The 17,777-nt window shown below is 32.6% G+C and overlaps 1 protein-coding gene across 10 annotated transcripts in view; it reads left to right on the top strand.

Moving 5' to 3' along the window:
* Positions 1-17,777, top strand: part of ttk (zinc finger and BTB domain-containing protein ttk) — a 149,611-nt gene that overhangs the window by 114,842 nt on the left and 16,992 nt on the right. For all 10 annotated transcript variants that reach the window (XM_067759291.1, XM_067759290.1, XM_067759288.1 and 7 more), the window contains 4 exons: positions 10,883-11,360; positions 11,438-11,944; positions 12,021-12,119; positions 14,810-14,897. In XM_067759291.1, the coding sequence (XP_067615392.1) occupies positions 11,217-11,360; positions 11,438-11,944; positions 12,021-12,119; positions 14,810-14,897 (838 nt within the window). In that variant the 5' untranslated portion in view covers positions 10,883-11,216. The remainder of the gene's footprint in view (positions 1-10,882; positions 11,361-11,437; positions 11,945-12,020; positions 12,120-14,809; positions 14,898-17,777) is intronic.

Below are 17,777 nucleotides of genomic sequence, written 5' to 3'. Positions count from 1 at the left end.
CGATGGAGGGAGATACAACCCGCTACACACATTTATAAATTGTATGTCTAGCTGAGCACATATGGTAGATCACAAAGACTGCGTTCAAAGCAAACACTCACAGAAACACATTCGAACGTTGAGCGATATAGCGAGATAATAGGAATGTTCGAAAAAGTCTACACAGAAGATCGGCGCGGGCGCACACTTGTTGAAACTTTATCTTATCTTATTATTGAAAGTATGTTTGTATGATTCTTCAAGACTTTCTAGTACTCAATAGACGCTTTATTGTTTTGTTCATATTGTTGTTTTTATCTGTGCTTCTTCTTGCCTACATACATACTTGTGTATGTGTTGTGGCAAGCTAACAAAAAGTAACGAGTCAGTAGCCAGTCAGCCTGGTTCATACGACTCCATTGCTGTCCCATTTACATGGAAGAAAGTAAATATTGTAAATGTATAAAAGAAACACATTTAATGTGTGTGTGTTTTATCGTTTAAGCATTATTTAGCTTTCCTGTTTTGCTTACGCATACAAAATTCCTTAATTAGAACGCCCTGTATGAACCAATTCCAAACAATGTGCGGTTACAGTGAGAGGCATTCGCAGTGATTACTTATGTTTGTTTGTATTGTATGTGGTATCACGCTGTGAAGAATGCTAGACTTAGATGACTAAAATTTCAAGCTCGATTCCTGTGGAATACAAATGAGGAACACATAACGAAGGTTTCTTATAAAGTTGTCGACGCAGATTTTTTTCTTCGTTGTGTCAACTGATTTCCTTCAGGGATCCTCTATGGGAAACCTCACAAAAGTAAAAGTTCGCAAAGCTCTGAAATGCCATTATACAATCCTTTGATATATCTTTGATAGTTAACGGCAAGTCTTTAAAGTGCTACCTGAAAATATTTTATTAGAAACCTTTTCGGTAATGGTATAACACTTTATGTTCACCAAAAAAGTTCGGCCTAAAATTTGTTTGGAAAGGAATTGCACCGTATTATCATTGTCTTGTACATATGTAGGCATATAATATTGTAGATACTTTTCGAGCGCACAAGTGGCGCTGCTCGATTTTTTAAAATTATACTTTTGTTGTTGTTTTTTCCTTTTATATTATTTTAATTGTTGTTGTTATTAAGTCATGATAAGGCTGTTTGTGTTGCCGACACTACCGCCACCATCGTTAACAGGCTACAAAATAGGGCATCGTTTTCATGTCATTTGTTGGTGTTGAAAGTCAAATACAAGTCAGTGTATAATCGTGTATGTTGTGAAATTCGAAACTTTATGATCAGCAAGGCACCGCCGTCACAGCAAAGGGATATGCGCGCGCTTGTGCTGTGAAGGCATATCAAAAAAATTTTTATTTTTACATTTTTTTTAAACTTATGAGTAATTTGAGATAAGACGTTTGAGGAATAAATGCTTATGACTCCTTTAATTCTATACACGGTCATATGTACATATGGGCAATTCCCAAGTTATGTAATCGTTATAAATTAGAAAATAATAATGAAACTTCATCTAACATAGAGACCAAAAATAAATTTTAAATTTCAAAGTGGAATATCCGTACTGAAATGGTGAAGAAAGCAAAAAAACAAATAACTGAACTACACCGTGTCATGAAAATCGAATACGTGTGCTTTTAGATACAATTTTCAAGAGCATAACCATAACCATAATATTATAACGATAAATCTGTAAATGATCTTGAAATTATTGCTGAAAATTTCCGGAGATAGTTCCGAACTGATCACGAAAACAATCCCAAAAATATCTCGAAAAAGAACGAAATCGATCCCGTAAACTATCTCGACATGGTCCTCAAAACTTAAACTAATCCCGAAAAAGTCCTGAAATTATTTCAAAAACCATAGTCCCAATATGATCCTAAAAATAATCCCCAAATAGTCCTGAAATGATATATTACAAATAATCCTTTCCGGAGATAGTCCCGAAATTATCACGAAAACAATCTCGAAATAGTGCCGAATTCATCCCGTAAACTATACCGAAATGATTCCGACATGGTCCCCAAAGGTTATTAAACTGATCCGGAAATAGTCCTGAAATTATCTCAAAAATCATGCCAAGTAATTTATTAGCCCTGAAATTATAATGAAAATAATGCTGAAAAGTTCCGGAGATAGTTTCAAAATGTACGCGAAAAAAATCTTATAATGATACCGCAATATTACCGAATTGATCCCGTAGACTACAAGGTTCTAAAACTGATCCCGATATAGTTCTGGACTTATCTGTCAAGTGATCTAGAGATACTCCAAACAATCCAGAAATGTTCCTGAAAAGATACAAGAACAATCCTAAATTGATCTAAATAAAGATCCGAAATGATGTAGAAATTATATCGAAAAAATCTCAAAAATCATCTTAAAAATGTCCCGGTTTTATTCGGAAGTAGTTTCTGAAATGATCGCTGAAAAGGAAACCTTCCTACAATAGTACCGAAATTATCATGAAAACATTGCCGAATCAAACACAAAACGACATCGAAAACAATCCTGAAATCATCCCGAAATCGTTTCGAACTATTTCCGAATTGATCGCGAAACTATCATGAAATGGTCTCTGAATGATCTTTAAAAACAACTCTGAAACAATCACGAAATTATCCAGAGAACAGTCTCGAAATTATACCCAATTTTTTCTTACCCGAATATAGTCTCGTAACAATCTGAAAAACAATCCCGAAACGTTCCTGAAATTATTCCGAAAACATTCCCTAATCAAACCCAAAATTATCTCGAAAACAATCCTGAAATTGTCCCCAAACGGTTCCAAACAATTTCAGAAATTATCACGAAAATAGTTGCAAAACTAACTTATCCAGAAATAGTCCCTAAATGATGCTAGAAGCAGTTGCGTTGTTATTCCGAGAACATTTCCGAAATTATCGCCAAATATTTCCGAGGTTATCCAGAAAAGTATCCTGAAATGACTCAAACATAGTCTCGAAATAGTACACAAATAAAAAAAACATCAAAAATATTTCGAAATGATCACGAAATATGGAGCTCAAATTATTTCGAAAAACTGCTGAAATTATCAGTGGTCACCAAAATTGAAACTGTGGCTGTGTTAGTAAGAGTAACATTATCGTAGGCGTAGTGTTTCAGTCGTTCATAAATATCCAACGTGGTATACAAATTCTATTTTATTCAGTCAAACAAAAAACTTAAGAAAAATATTTGCTAACAATTAAAACATTCTGCGAATAACCGTTTGTTTGAAAAATATCTTTTTATAAATGCGCAAATAAACAATAGCCTTCTCCGATTTTGCTACTCTGCTTGTTCAGCGATTTCTAAACGAAAGACAATAATAATACGTGTGATGTGAGAGCGAATAATTATTTCACTAGCTGACGACCAATGCCCTAAATGATGCCAAAAACGAAGAAGTCTGAACAAAATATTATCGAAAACAATCCTTTTTGTGAGTAAACGTTATACGTAAACCAAAAATACTTAAGACAGTTCTACGAACAGCCCTACAAAGTTGATAACCATGAACGTCTAATCAAATTGACGTTGAATAGGGACGTGAGGAATACAAGAAATTCACACACCCCCTATATTACGTACATACATAACTATGTAGTTATGCCGTGCAATGAAAATACCAAACTATTTTGAAAATATACTACGGGCGGAGCAAACATAGTCTGAAAACACTTAACTAGAGACAACGCACCAAAAAGAGTACATACTTTCTTTTATATTTATTTTGATTTCAGAACCCATGAAATCTTTGACAAAAATTCTACTTAACATAACCGAATTAGGTTTTTTGATCACATTTTAACTAGCTCGAGACTTCTAATAGCAGGTTTGGGTTTCATTGGGATGAGTTAATTTTTATTTAGTTGGTTTCACCGCTGGGTATAAAAATGTGAATATATTAGAGAGAGCAGAAGCCGGTCGTGCAGAGCTAAAGATGAGCTAAAGATCAGGTGTAAATAAGCTTTTCATAGCGGAAGCATGAGCTGGCACCGTCAATAAAAACGTCTCATAGACTCATTTTGTCGAAAGTATTTATGTAAATGGAGAAAGCTAATATTTGTTGAGCAATTGGAGAGGTAGACTGGGTGAGAGTCGGAGCGTGTGGGACAGAAAGAGTAGAGTAAAAATTCGAATGTTTGACAGTCTGACTTTTTTTCATTATCTTTATATTTGCTTTAGTATTTTTTTAGTTTGTTGCTGTTTTGAATGCTTCTGTATATTAAGCACAAATATAACTAACTTTTTACAAAACAAGGCTTGACAATAGCCTATTAACCGAAAGTGATTATCATTGAGCAGAAACGTATGTGTTTTTTTCGTAATATATAATATTGCATCCAGCTTTATCTTTGCGTCGCTGTGACGTTACTGCAGTACATTGCATGTGCGCTGCTATTACGTCACATCTTTCAAATTCACTCTAAGCGGAGTAGCGGTAAATGTTAAGTGCGATCTCTTTCCTTCAGTCATGCAAGTTAACTACCCATTTGATATTTACAGTTCTCATACGCGATGGCTGAATTCGATTAGGTCATGCTTAATGTAGCATTCAGTCTTTGAGCCATGATCAAAGATGACGCCATGATGCTCAGTGTATGTATTTATTTGTGTTTATCTGCATCTGTTTAAGTTGGGTGCACAATTGAAAATGTGGGTGTGCTTTTTCGTAATACATAGACATGACTACTCTTGAAAGAACAGTTTTCTGCAGCTTTTTGGTTGTAACAACAAATCTAATTGATGGGTTCTCCTAAATAAATAAAATCATGAATAAAATAAAATTCCGTTTTGAGTCATTGAAGTAGCACACCTCACCCATTCATACATTTCAGCATACAAAAGCTTTGGTCAACAAAAATAAATAAATAAATAAATGAAAGCCGCGATAACTTCCGAAGAGATTTAAGGCCGAGCTTCTCTTCCAAGTTGCATCGTGCTCCTTTAATTTTTCCTACAAATTGGCGGGACGGGACCTACTTGTTTTATGCCGAATCCGAACGGCATCTGCAAGGCAGATGAGTTTTCACTGAAAGCTTTTCATGGCAGAAATACACTCGGAGCGCTTGCCAAACACTGCCGAGGGCGACCCCGCTTAGAACAATTTTGTTCTAATTGAAAGAACTTGTTTCTAAAATTTTGATGTTGCTTTGCCCGGGGCGTGAACCCAGTGTCTTCGGTGTGGTAGGCGGAGCACGCTACCATCACACCACGGCGGCCGCTCGCAAACAAAAAACACATCCATATTTAACGAGTCGCTTGTTTGGTTTTGGTTGTTTTCCCTTTACAGCATTCAAGCTTCACCCAGCTCTTAAATGCTTCCAGCTATGTAGCTAACATCGAACGTGTTTTTTTGGGTTTTTTGGTTTTCGCTAGCTACTACTCCCTAATTCAAATTCCTTTTAATGCTTTAAAACCTGTTCTGTAAAGCTTTTAAGTTCCTTTTTTACCCATAGCTTAAAATAGTCGCCAACATTGCCCCCAAAAGCTCTCCTCTTTGTATATTTGCCGGCGTTTTTAGTTTAAATTCATACATATGTATGTGTGTATTGTTGATTATCGGCGCTTACTGATCACCGTCGAATGCTTCATGATCATAGCCAGGTTTTACTGCCAAGATGACGTGACACACCTTTTTTGCAGGTATTTTAGTCGGTGTCCCATTGTATTTTTTACAGAAAGCAAAAAAATAGTATTAATAGAACTGTGTTAAATACCTACATACATATTTACATATGGGATATTCCATCCCATTTCTACCAATTTTGAACCCGACCCCTTTAGAATTGGCTGAAAGTTTTTCTTCTTTTTCTAGCTTACGAATGACCGTTTTTCAGAATTTTTTCAAATTTTTTCATCCAACTCAAAAAAAGTTATGAATTTAAAAAAAAACACCGTTTTTGTTTTCAAAATGCTATAACTTTTTCAAAAATTGACCGTTTGGGATCTTTTTTTTTTTAAAAATTTGTTTTTAAATGTACTTTTCGGAAAAAATACAAAAAAAAAGTTTAAAGTTTTTTTTTTTTTTTAATTTTTCAGTTTTTCGAGATTTTTCGAATTTCGCCATTTTTTTTCTCATAAAAAACTTCAATCAATTCTGCAATCATCCCCACTAATCCCGGAGTGGCCGATTTTTTTTTATAGTTTTTTTTTATTTAATTGAAAAAAAAATTTTTTAAATAAAAATTTTTTTTCAGTTTTATTTATATAACAAAAAAATGTAAGAAAATGATTTTTAAGTATTCTTTTCTTTATATATTATGGTAATCTACGATTAAAATGACTCGTTTACTGTGTCAGTCATTAATCCTGGTTATTTTAATCGTAGATTAAAAATCATTTTCTTACATTTTTTTGTTATATAAATAAAATTGATACAAACAAATTTTTATTTTTGAAAATTTTTTTTTCAATTAAATAAAAAAAAAAAAATAAAAAAGCGGCACACTCCGGGATTAATGAGGATGATTGCAGAATTGATTGAAGTTTTTTATGAGAAAAAAAATGGCGAAATTCGAAAAATCTCGAAAAACTGAAAGATTTAAAAAAAAAAATTTAAAAATGTTTTTGTATTTTTTCCGAAAAGTACATTTAAAAACAAATTTAAAAAAAAAAGATCCCACACGGTCAATTTTTGAAAAAGTTATAGCATTTTGAAAACAAAAACGTCGTTTTTTTAAATTCATAACTTTTTTTGAGTTGGATGAAAAAATTTGAAAAAATTCTGAAAAACGTCTTTCGTAAGCTAGAAAAAGAAGAAAAACTTTCAGCCAATTCTAAAAGGGTCGGGTTCAAAATTGGTCGAAACGGGATGGAATACCCCATATATATTACAGTAAAAAAACATCTTCAATACAACTCGTAGGAATGCTTGGTTGTGTTTCTGGGAATCACGTATTCATGTCAATTCACTCAATGTAGAAAAATTATTTGTAATTATGGGTTTTCATTTACTTGTGATTTCTGATCATGTAATTCCTTGCGAGTTTTTTGTGTAATAGAAATTGTTCAATAGAAAGTGGATAATATAAGGGATTAAAATTTGTTTGCAAATTTTGCATATTTTCAATTTACTTGATATAGAATCATGGCTTAGCGCCAACATTTTGTGGTCAATTTAAAAGCAGACTTGAGTAGGCAGCTGTTAGCAAGTGTTCTAGAAAGACATGATCGCTAGGAGATGACCACAGCAATGTAGATTTTTAATCAAAGATCTTGGGTCCATTGGAATACATACTACTAGATGCATTTGTTTGAACCAATTCATTTTATTTCAATAGATCCGCCTTGGTTACAATTAAAATAAAAATTCTGACTTTTGCAACTTTTTTTCCGACCCAGTCTTGTATGTATCAATCATCGTACCACATTTCCCTTTCGAAGTGTTCATTCAAACATTAGACATTGCTACACCCACTTATCAAAAACTACTTTTATATAGTCCGCCTTAGATGCTATGTGTATCTTATACAAACAAGTTATTAGGATTTCATGAGACGTTAAGATTATTGGGTTCAAGACCATTGTAAATTGGCATTGACAAGTTGGTCTTCAGAAAACATTTATCTACTTTATCTATACATATTTTAATTGAGTCGGCTTGTACTGAGCTCTTAAATGTTGTATCATCTTTATTTAACCTGTTTGCAATGGACGATCTTCGAGATGAAGAGGATGAAGTGGAGAATTCTTAACCCCGTGTCGGTAGGGTGGGAAGTTGGCTAATTTGTTTTGAGCTTTTTTGATAATTAAGAAACTTTACTATGCTTTTCCACGTTCTAAAACTTTGAGAATCATGAAATGACTCAAAAGATTAATAAAAAGTTAAATATTAATAGCAAACAATGTAAAAGGAATCACAATCGTTTGACTAATTGGCAAAAAGAATGCTGCCGATGGCACAAACCGTTCGTCGTAAAGAACAGCTTTTCATTGTTGAATAGTAATACAACGCAAAGTTATAAAGTTTAAAAAAATCATAGATGTAAACAAACATACATAACTAACTGCAAAGCATTTAATAGAAACCAGGCATGCTTAACCAACGAAACGATATCATTTCGTTACGATAATCAACGTTAATAAACGAAACGAAGTCATTTCGTTTCGTTTATTAACGTTAAGATCGTCAAATTAACGAAATGATTTCGTTTCGTTTTCTGCCATATCAAAACGAAATCAAATCGTTTATGTTGATTATTAATTTCAAACTATGCTGGCAAAGCTGATTGATTGCGGAGTCATTAAAGGTGAAAGCATTATCCAAGCTGATTGCAACTTTTCTCATGAATTTTGACAGTACGAACATTTCTCAGAGTATTTTTGACATTACCACCAACGAATTACACAAACAAATTACATAGAGTTTGTGTGTGTATGTGCGCTCGTTGTTGCCACCTTACGGCTTCACCATGGCTATAGCATTGCCAGCACAATTCAAACATAAAGTATCACGTTTTCGTTAACGTTTTTAACGTTAGCGAAAGCTTTTCGTTTCGGTTAAAAACGAGATACAATTTATCTTGATAATTTCTTTATCGATAATATTTCGAAGTGTTTCAACGGAAACGGTGGAAATTTTTTGATAAACGATTAGCTTAACGTTAAGGTGCATCCCTGATAGAAACCAGATTATTATACATAGTATGTATGTACATTAGGGTGGGACGATTTGTATGGACCAAAGTTAACCGATATCGCGCCATCGATTTTTCGATAGGATTTGGGCTGAGGAAAAAAAGTTACACTACGCATACACAAAAAAAATTTTTCGAGTCTGCGAAAAAAAAAATGGCGAAAGGGTAAATTTTTCGACCAAAACACTCCCCAAAACCCAAAAAATATTTTTTTTTTTTTAATTGTTATCGACCCAGTCTAATGTACATAAATATATATATACAATAAAAGTATGCAACAAAATTTATGGGTATTAAAAGATTTTTAGCTAAACATGGATTACCATTTTTTTAGTTTTTAAATTCTTACGGAGGGTTACAAGCTGCACTGTTCCCATAATCAGCTGATGGCATGCTATCACATTGTTCTGAATTTGCTTTCACAATGTTTACTCATTAGAAACTACGGCGAATTCAGTACCAGGTGTTGTTATCCCATCGGCTAATTGCTGCTTCTTGATATTTTCCACGCAACGCCTTGGTAAGGCAGAATCTCAGCAATACGAAATCGATACAAATTTCCTTTAGAGTTGGCATTTTGTTGCAAAGCGAATTGGGTTGAATCTATCATCTTGTATAGATTCGCCTTGATTAGAAATATTCTTCAAATAAATACAAAGTGAGTTCAGACTAAATTCGGCGTAGAACAGAATGTCAAATCAAAATAAAATTTACGTTATTTCATTTTACTGAAGCCTGAATTGTCGAATTATGCCTAAAATATAGCAAGGCGAATCTATACTAAGTGATAGCAAACCGAATACAACCAAACTTGCACTACTGCAGAATGTCAAACGCAAAGAAAATTAGCGCTGATTTCGTTTCACTGACATCGTGCTGTATCAAATTTTGACAGAAAAATCGCGAGGACCTGCAATCAGCTGATAACTTCCAATCAACTTGCAAGGGCGAATTCAGTACTAGGTGTTGTTATCCAACAGCTGATGGCTTCTTCTTGATTATTCTCCATACAACGTCTTGGTACAACAATATGTCAGTTAATAGAAATCAAGGCGAATCTATGCAAGGTGATGGCCAAGGCGAATTCAGTACCAGGTGTTGTTATCCCAAAAGCTGATTGCTTCTTCTTGATTATTGTCCATACAGTGCCTTGTACTTTATTATGTCAGTTAATCGAAATCAATTAAAATTTTCTTTTGACTTGACATTCTTCTGCACGGCGAATTGGTATACGCCTTGGCCATCACTTGCATAGATTCGCCTTGATTTCTATTAACTGACATATTGTTGTACCAAGACGTTGTATGGAAAATAATCAAGAAGAAGCAATCAGCTTTGGGATAGCAATACCTGTTACCGAATTTGCGTAGATGGAAATTAATGCAAATTTTCTTTTGACTTGACATTCTCGGCGAATTGATTGAATTCGCTTTGTCATCACCTTTTATCAAGGCGAATCTACACCAGGTGGTGGCAAAGCGAATTCAAGTAACCCGCCGTGCAGAAGAATGTCAAGTAAAAAGAAAATTTTCATTGATTTCGATTAATTGACATATTGTTGTACAAGGCGTTGTATGGAAAATTATCAAGAAGAAGCAATCAGATGTTGGGATAACATCACCTGGTACTGAATTCGCCTTCCTTGCAACTTGTATTGAAATCGCTCATTTACTCGTCGACCGATTATAGGCAAGAGAGTAACAAGGAAAAGGTACAAATCGCCTGTTTTATTACTCTTTTTATTACTCTTTTAGTGGGTAAAAGATTCGTATCCAGCAAAGGACTGCCTATATTCGTTACTACTTTATAAACGTTTGCCATGTGGTCACGAGTCTATGTGGAAACAAACGGGCTTCAATTATATACATATGTATATTTTTCTCTAAAGCGATATGTTGGGTATAAAGTGGGGCAGTTAAGCTCAAGGCAGGAAGGTTTTTTAAGGAAATTTTGAGTTTGGGCGTTTTCTAAAAAAAGTCATTATCCACACATTCGTCGATTTATGTATATTCTTTTTGGTATAGTGTGATCAGTTGTCGTTTTTTCAATGTTGTTGTGCCTTTTTGTACTAAAAGCTTCGGATATTCCCCTATCCTTATTATCTACTCTGAGGCTGGTTATTCTTTTGCGACCGTAAAAACCACTTTGCCTCCTTTACACGAGTACATTACAGAAACACTTTTGAAAATATTTGTAAAACTGATTTTACAGAGTTTCCTTTTCTTCACATTGCAGGAGTTTTTGAAAAACATGTACAACAACTGAAAGGAAAAAAGGAAGACGATTTAATTTTCAATAAACGAGGAATGCTCCAAGAACAAAGACTCGCAAAAGTAATACAATTTAATAATAAATCGAAGCAGAAGAACTTGCAAACTTTAAGGATCAAGTTATAAACTAAAAACACAACTAAAGAACTGCATTGCAGAAATTTACGCAGTGGCTAATCAACACTTTTATAAGCTATCCATAGTATAGCAGTAAATTAAATTCTAAAAAATTATTCTTTTGACCAACGTTGTGAGGTTGTGAGCAAATCACAACCAAATAAAGAAGCGCCTTCCAAAACATGAAGATGGCATCCCAAAGATTTTGCTTACGATGGAATAACCATCAGAGCAATTTGTTATCTGTATTCGATCAGCTGCTGCATGCTGAAACGTTTACGGATGTCACGCTGGCCGTGGATGGCCAATATTTAAAAGCGCATAAGGTAAGGTCCAATGCTAGCAGCAGCAGAATATCAAGCTTTATATCGTTGAACTAATTTCATTTTTTTTCACCCCTTAGATGGTACTTTCCGCCTGCAGTCCCTATTTCAATGCCTTATTTATTAATCATCCTGAGAAACATCCCATTGTCATATTGAAGGATGTTCCATATTCTGATATGAAATCCCTGCTTGATTTTATGTATCGCGGCGAAGTGTCTGTTGATCAGGAACGTCTTACCGCTTTTTTGCGTGTCGCCGAATCATTGCGTATCAAAGGTTTAACCGAAGTGAATGATGATAAGCCATCACCTGTTACACCAACGCCACCACCACCACAACTGCAACGTATTCAACCATATTTGGTGCAACAGCAACAGCATCAACGTAGCAAATCACAGAATAATTTATTGGCTGGTTCAACAAGCGCTGGTGCTAGTGGTCAACATGCGCAACAACAACAATCTCTACTGAGTTCAGCGCTCGCATCGATGCCAAAACGTAAACGTGGCAGACCACGAAAATTGTCGGGCAGCTCAAATGGCACCGGTAATGATTATGATGAATACGAACGCGAAGGCATGAATGTAAGTTGACGATGATGATGTTAGATCTTGTTCCAATTTGCTATTTTAATTTCTTTTTGGTTTGCTTATGCTGTAGGACTCTGAGATGGGCGATTGCAAAATGGGTGATTCATATTCTGGCAATGATGATGGCTCCGATGATAATCAACGTGATGGCGATTTGCGTGATCCGAGTGTAAGTATGCGATTTTTTTATTTTTTTGAGCCGAAGAATTTTTTTATACTAAAACAAGTTGACTAATTTGTCAATGGCTAATCGGTGCGATTAAAAGTTTAAGCCAAAATCTTGATTAAAGTAGGTAAAATTTAATTTTAAAATTCTACGAAATTAAAGTAAATCACAGAATAGAACAGTTTTTGTTGGTTTTCAAAGTAGAGCATTTTGTTTTGTAGGCAAAAGTTATAATTATTACTAAGTATATTACGTTCTATTAAATGTCCCCGTTTTAGTTATTAAATATCGGTGCCTCTACCTCCTAAACGGTGAATAACTAATAGATTTAATGCATTAATAAAAAAAAATTAAATAAAAATCTTTTAATTACATGATTACTTTATTGGCAATTGTTTTAATTTTTTTTAACTGAAAACTTCAATAATTATTTTAAAATTAGTAAATTTTTTTTTTTTAATTTAAAATTGTTTGTTTTTTAATAACATAATAATAATTATTTTGAATTAGGCCATTAGCTTTTTAAACAATTTTTTAGGATTAGGTTTTTTGTTTTTGATTATTTTTTATACAAATTAATGAAGCAACTTCAAAATTTTAGAAATAAGGTTTTTCAATTAGAAGAAAATTTTTCTAAGCTAGCAGTGTTTGGCAAGCGCTCCGGGTGTATATCTGCCATGAAAAGCTCTCAGTGAAAACTCATCTGCCTTGCATCGTCATAAAACATGTAAGTCCCGTTCGGCCAATTTGTAGGGAAAATCAAGAGGAGCACAACGCAAATTGGAAGAGAAGCTCGGCCTTAGATCTCTTCGGAGGTTATCGCGCCTTACATTTTTTTTTTTTTTTAATTAATGAATTAATAACTGAAATGAAAAATGTTCGTCGAATTTTTTTTTTATTTTTTAATTAACGAAAAAAAAATATCCTTCAATTACACAACTGCTCACTTATTTGCAATTATTTTTAATTTGTTTTCAATTTGCAATTTGACATTTTTTAGAGTATTTCAAATTTTTTATTTTTTTGATTATTGTTAATTTATGATTTGCGGCCACCGTGGTGTGATGGTAGCGTGCTCCGCCTATCACACCGTATGCCCTGGGTTCAACTCCCGGGCAAAGCAACATCAAAATTTTAGAAATAAGATTTTTCAATTAGAAGAAAATTTTTCTAAGCGGGGTCGCCCCTCGGCAGTGTCTGGCAAGCGCTCCGATTGTATTTCTGCCATGAAAAGCTCTCAGTGAAAACTCATCTGCCTTGCAGATGCCGTTCGGAGTCGGCATAAAACATGTAGGTCCCGTCCGGCCAATTTGTAGGGAAAAATCAAGAGGAGCACGACGCAAATTGGAAGAGAAGCTCGGCCTTAGATCTCTTCGGAGGTTATCGCGCCTTACATTTATTTATTTTTTTTAATTTATGATTTTTAATTAGGCCAATGTTTTTAAGTATATTTTTATTAGACTCGCTTTTCTTGTTTTTTTTTTTATAATTATTTTTCAAGCCTTAAAAAGGTTCCTTTAATTTTTTAGTATTTTTAATGCACGATTAGTAATTCAATCAATTATTCAAGAAAATTAAATTAAATATTAGTAAATCATATGATTGTTTATTTATTTGCTATTATTTTCAATTTGCACCTTAAATGATTCATTAAAAGTATTTTGACGTTTTCTCGGTTCTTTTACATAATTAATTTATGATGATTATAATTAATTAAATCATTCATTAAAAAAATTTAATTTAATATTCTTTAATGACACAACTGTTTAATTATTTATTTTCAATATTTTTTTTCAATTTACAACTTAAATAATTCGTTGAAAGTTTTTTGAAAATTTCTTGATTTTTTAATTTCACTAATGTTATTTTTAATTAGATCAGAATTGCATTTTTAAATCATTTTTTAAAGATCAACTTTTTCATTAAATTTTTTATAACTTATAAATTGTTATTTGCGGTTTAGTTACTATTAATAATTAATTTAATCGATTTAATTAATTCAATCAATTACGTGATTGGTTAATCATTTACTATTATTTTTAGTTTGTTTTTGCGAATTAAATAATTTTTTGAAATTATATTAAAATATTTTTAATTACATATTTAATTAATTTATGATTTGTAATAAAATCAGCACATTAGATTTTTAAGATGATTTGTTGAAATTTATTATTTTTTTATTATTAGTTAATTGTTTTTAATTTATGTTTTATGGGTAACTTAATTTAAAAAAATTTAATAAATATACTCTATTACATGATTGCTTACTTGCTTGCAATTATTTTCAAATTGGTTTTCAATTAACAACTTAAAAAGTTCTTTGAGGATTTAAAAAAATTTTAATTCATAATTTATAAAATATTTAGTAAATAAAAGTTAAATAAATATTCTTTAATCATATTATAGCCTAATTATTTGCAATTATTTGTAAAAAACTTTAATAATTCTTTGGAGTATTTTAAATTGTTCAGAATTTTAATTACGCCATTAATTAACTTTTTTTAATTGGACTGAATTTTTATGCAATTTTTACAAAAATTATTTTAGGATGTATTATTTTATTTTTGTTTTTTTAATTAATTGATTCCTTATTAGGGGGATGTTTTAACAAAGTTAATGTATGTATATCATTAATTGTTACCAAATGTGAAGAATTAAATTAAAAAAAAAAAATTGTCTACTTTCTTTTGCAGGAAAGCCGCGATTCAGCTTTCCACAATAAAAAATTCAAATCAAAAGACAACAAACCCAAACAAAATGATAACGATATCAGCACATCTGGTAAGTCTTGGTTTTAAATTTTTAGCCCATCACAATTCATTGAAACATACACTTAATAATTTAAAATAGCCATTGAACAAAATCTTAATAGCAATCAAAATACTGCTAACTTTAGAAATTAACTTCAGTTGTGTTCGAACACAAAGTTAATGGAGTAATTTAAATTTTGACAATGAGTTTTTCAACAAATTTGATGGCCGCATTACAATGAATTTTCCCATGTTTATGAGTTTTGAGGCAGAATCCAACATCTTGCGCTGTTGCGTTTTTAAATATAAACAGAACTTCAGGCTTAGGCAGTTGAAACTTGTTCGGCTTGCCAATTCCCATAAAAAAAATTTTGCGAAGCATTGTTATAAGCATTCTTACTACACAAGAAAAATACTTGTTAACATACATATTTTGTCTCCAATTCATTTGCTAAAATGCTATTTTTTAATTGTGAAACATGTTAGAAATGTGCCAATGAGTGGGAAAAATATTTACACTTACAAACTCTGAAAGCACTCATAGCCAAAGCAAATGTCAAATTCCTCTTCTTATGCTTTGCTTGCAACAAAAGTTTAAAGTTGGCGACTTTTGCATATCAGATTGCACTGGTGATGTGCTATTTGTCTCTCTCCATGCCAATACATACAATCTACTCATCTGTCAGCGCACAATAATTAGTGTGAGAACAGCTGTAAAACAGACTAAGAAGTTGCTGAAGATGACGTTTCGCAACGTTTAGACAGGGCGTTCAATATGGCGGCACATCCGTCTGACCACCTTCAACGAGTTAGAGAAAAAAAGGCAGAGTGAGACCAAGACAGCAACTTTGAAGAGCAGTTGAATAAGGGTAATTGTGATTTTTTCGTCTATGCTTTAGATGTCACAAACAGCACGATCAAGATTTAAGGATCTTTCAGTTGAACTGAAAAGTTCGTTGTTACAGACGAAAATACAGCTACGAAATACCAAATCTATTTATTAAAATAAAACAAATAAAAAGTAGTAATTGTAAATTGGCGAAGCTCATTTGCTAAATTAACTAACTGTACGAAAAAAATTATTACTTTTTTTATTGTTTTTTAAGTACTTCGCTCTTAAAATTAATACGTTACCAAAAAAATTTATAACAAGTGAAATAGCACGTATTAATGAAAATATATAAATATCTCGCAGCTGTATAAACTTCCTTAAAAAAATAGATTTTTCGTACAAGTTTTCGATTTTTACGTAGTCTATGGGCTTCAGTAGCATTTTATGCGTATACAAATATTTAAATAATTTTTATGAAAATGAGAAATAAAGGTTAATTTTAACAACGCGGCGTCCACAGACCACAGCCACAATAAAGCGAAGCTTGACGAAACCCGTAGTCAAGCACTTGATTACTTTGAACGCGGCAGCCACAAATATAATTATGTATATATGTATGTATATATAGAATGATTTTAGCTTTTATTATCCGTTATTTACTTCTATTCGTTTAATTTTAATTTATAAAGTAAAAAGGACGTCACTCACTGTCGCTACCCAAAAATAGAACTAGGTTTAATCTGGCTAAAACGGCATTCATGCTCATAAGAACATGTGTAAAAATAATTTAACAGAGTCGCTTTGTAGCCGCCGTCGTAAATGTAATCAGGCCTAGTGTTTGAAGACTATTGAGCCAAGAAAAAAAGAATGACCAAAAACATCCGACATTTTTGTATGCCATGCACGAAATTAATCGAAGATTAAACGTTTTTTATACCCGGTTACAAAAAAAAAAAATACTAATTTTAGGAAGCTCACTATTTTTATTCATTTACATACATACATTCAACAAACATACGACTACACTCATGTTTAAGAAAAACTCACCAAACTTCGTGAAAATATCTTAAAATTATATTTAAGAGTAAAGATATAAAAAACTAAAAATCGCATCGGAAAAGCTAAAAGGGATTTATTAAGTAAATATTTTGAAACATATGGGATATATAAAAATCGTAGGTCGAATGTGCGAAATAAACTGAAAACAAAAATAAATATAATTGTAAAATAAAAGTGAAATTATAATGTTTTCTGTGCGTTTTTTACTTATTCGTATTTTCTACGCGTGTAGTAGTGTTAAAAGCTGTTAAAGCAAAGCAAAGTTCAAAGGTCGCGCCACTCATTTCGTCGGCAGGTGAGTTTCACAGAAAATTCATGAAAGTATGATGCAAAAAAACTCAAATTAAGCGAAAAGGAAATAATAAAATTATTGCAAAAATGATAGTGAGTAAATTCCATACGATCGGGCTAAGCTTAGGGATTCATGGCCGACGTTATGATACAAAAAAAAATCTATAATTGCTTCAAACAATAACAAACGCAAAATTTATTAAATTCATTAACCTACCAAGGCTAGCTTTTTGGCAATACAAAAATACAAAACGTTTTGTGTTAATTTTTTTTTTCCTTTGATGCTGCACTTCTTGGTTTACGATTTTTTTATTTCCATGTTTTTTGTTTTTTTTTTTTTTTTTCTTTGCGAACCGGTAAAGTTTCGCTGCAATTTCGACTGCGCGGCGTATGGCTTGAAATCCCTACAGCTTTTCCGATACGTTTCTTCGTTTCAAACTGAAATGATTTGTGTATTTTTTTTTCAGCAAAATGTATTTCCTTTCCGTTTTTTGTTTGCCTTTTCGTTGCATTATACATTCACACATGTACTAAGAAAAGAAAATAAACACACATTCATACATAGAAATTTGGTTATAACTGGGTTTTAGTTAAGGTGGCAACGCCTACCAAAAACCTTTGATATGCAATGTGGAACTAAAGGCAGTTGAGAATCGGTAAGATCAACAATGGGGTAGATAACTGATAAATATTGCGTCATCCATTTTCAAATTTGGTTTGGAGACAAGC

The sequence above is a fragment of the Eurosta solidaginis genome, chromosome 1, assembly GCF_040869045.1.
Source record: "Eurosta solidaginis isolate ZX-2024a chromosome 1, ASM4086904v1, whole genome shotgun sequence".
In the NCBI taxonomy this organism is placed as follows: domain Eukaryota; kingdom Metazoa; phylum Arthropoda; class Insecta; order Diptera; family Tephritidae; genus Eurosta; species Eurosta solidaginis.
This window is presented reverse-complemented; position numbering and strand designations above follow the sequence as displayed.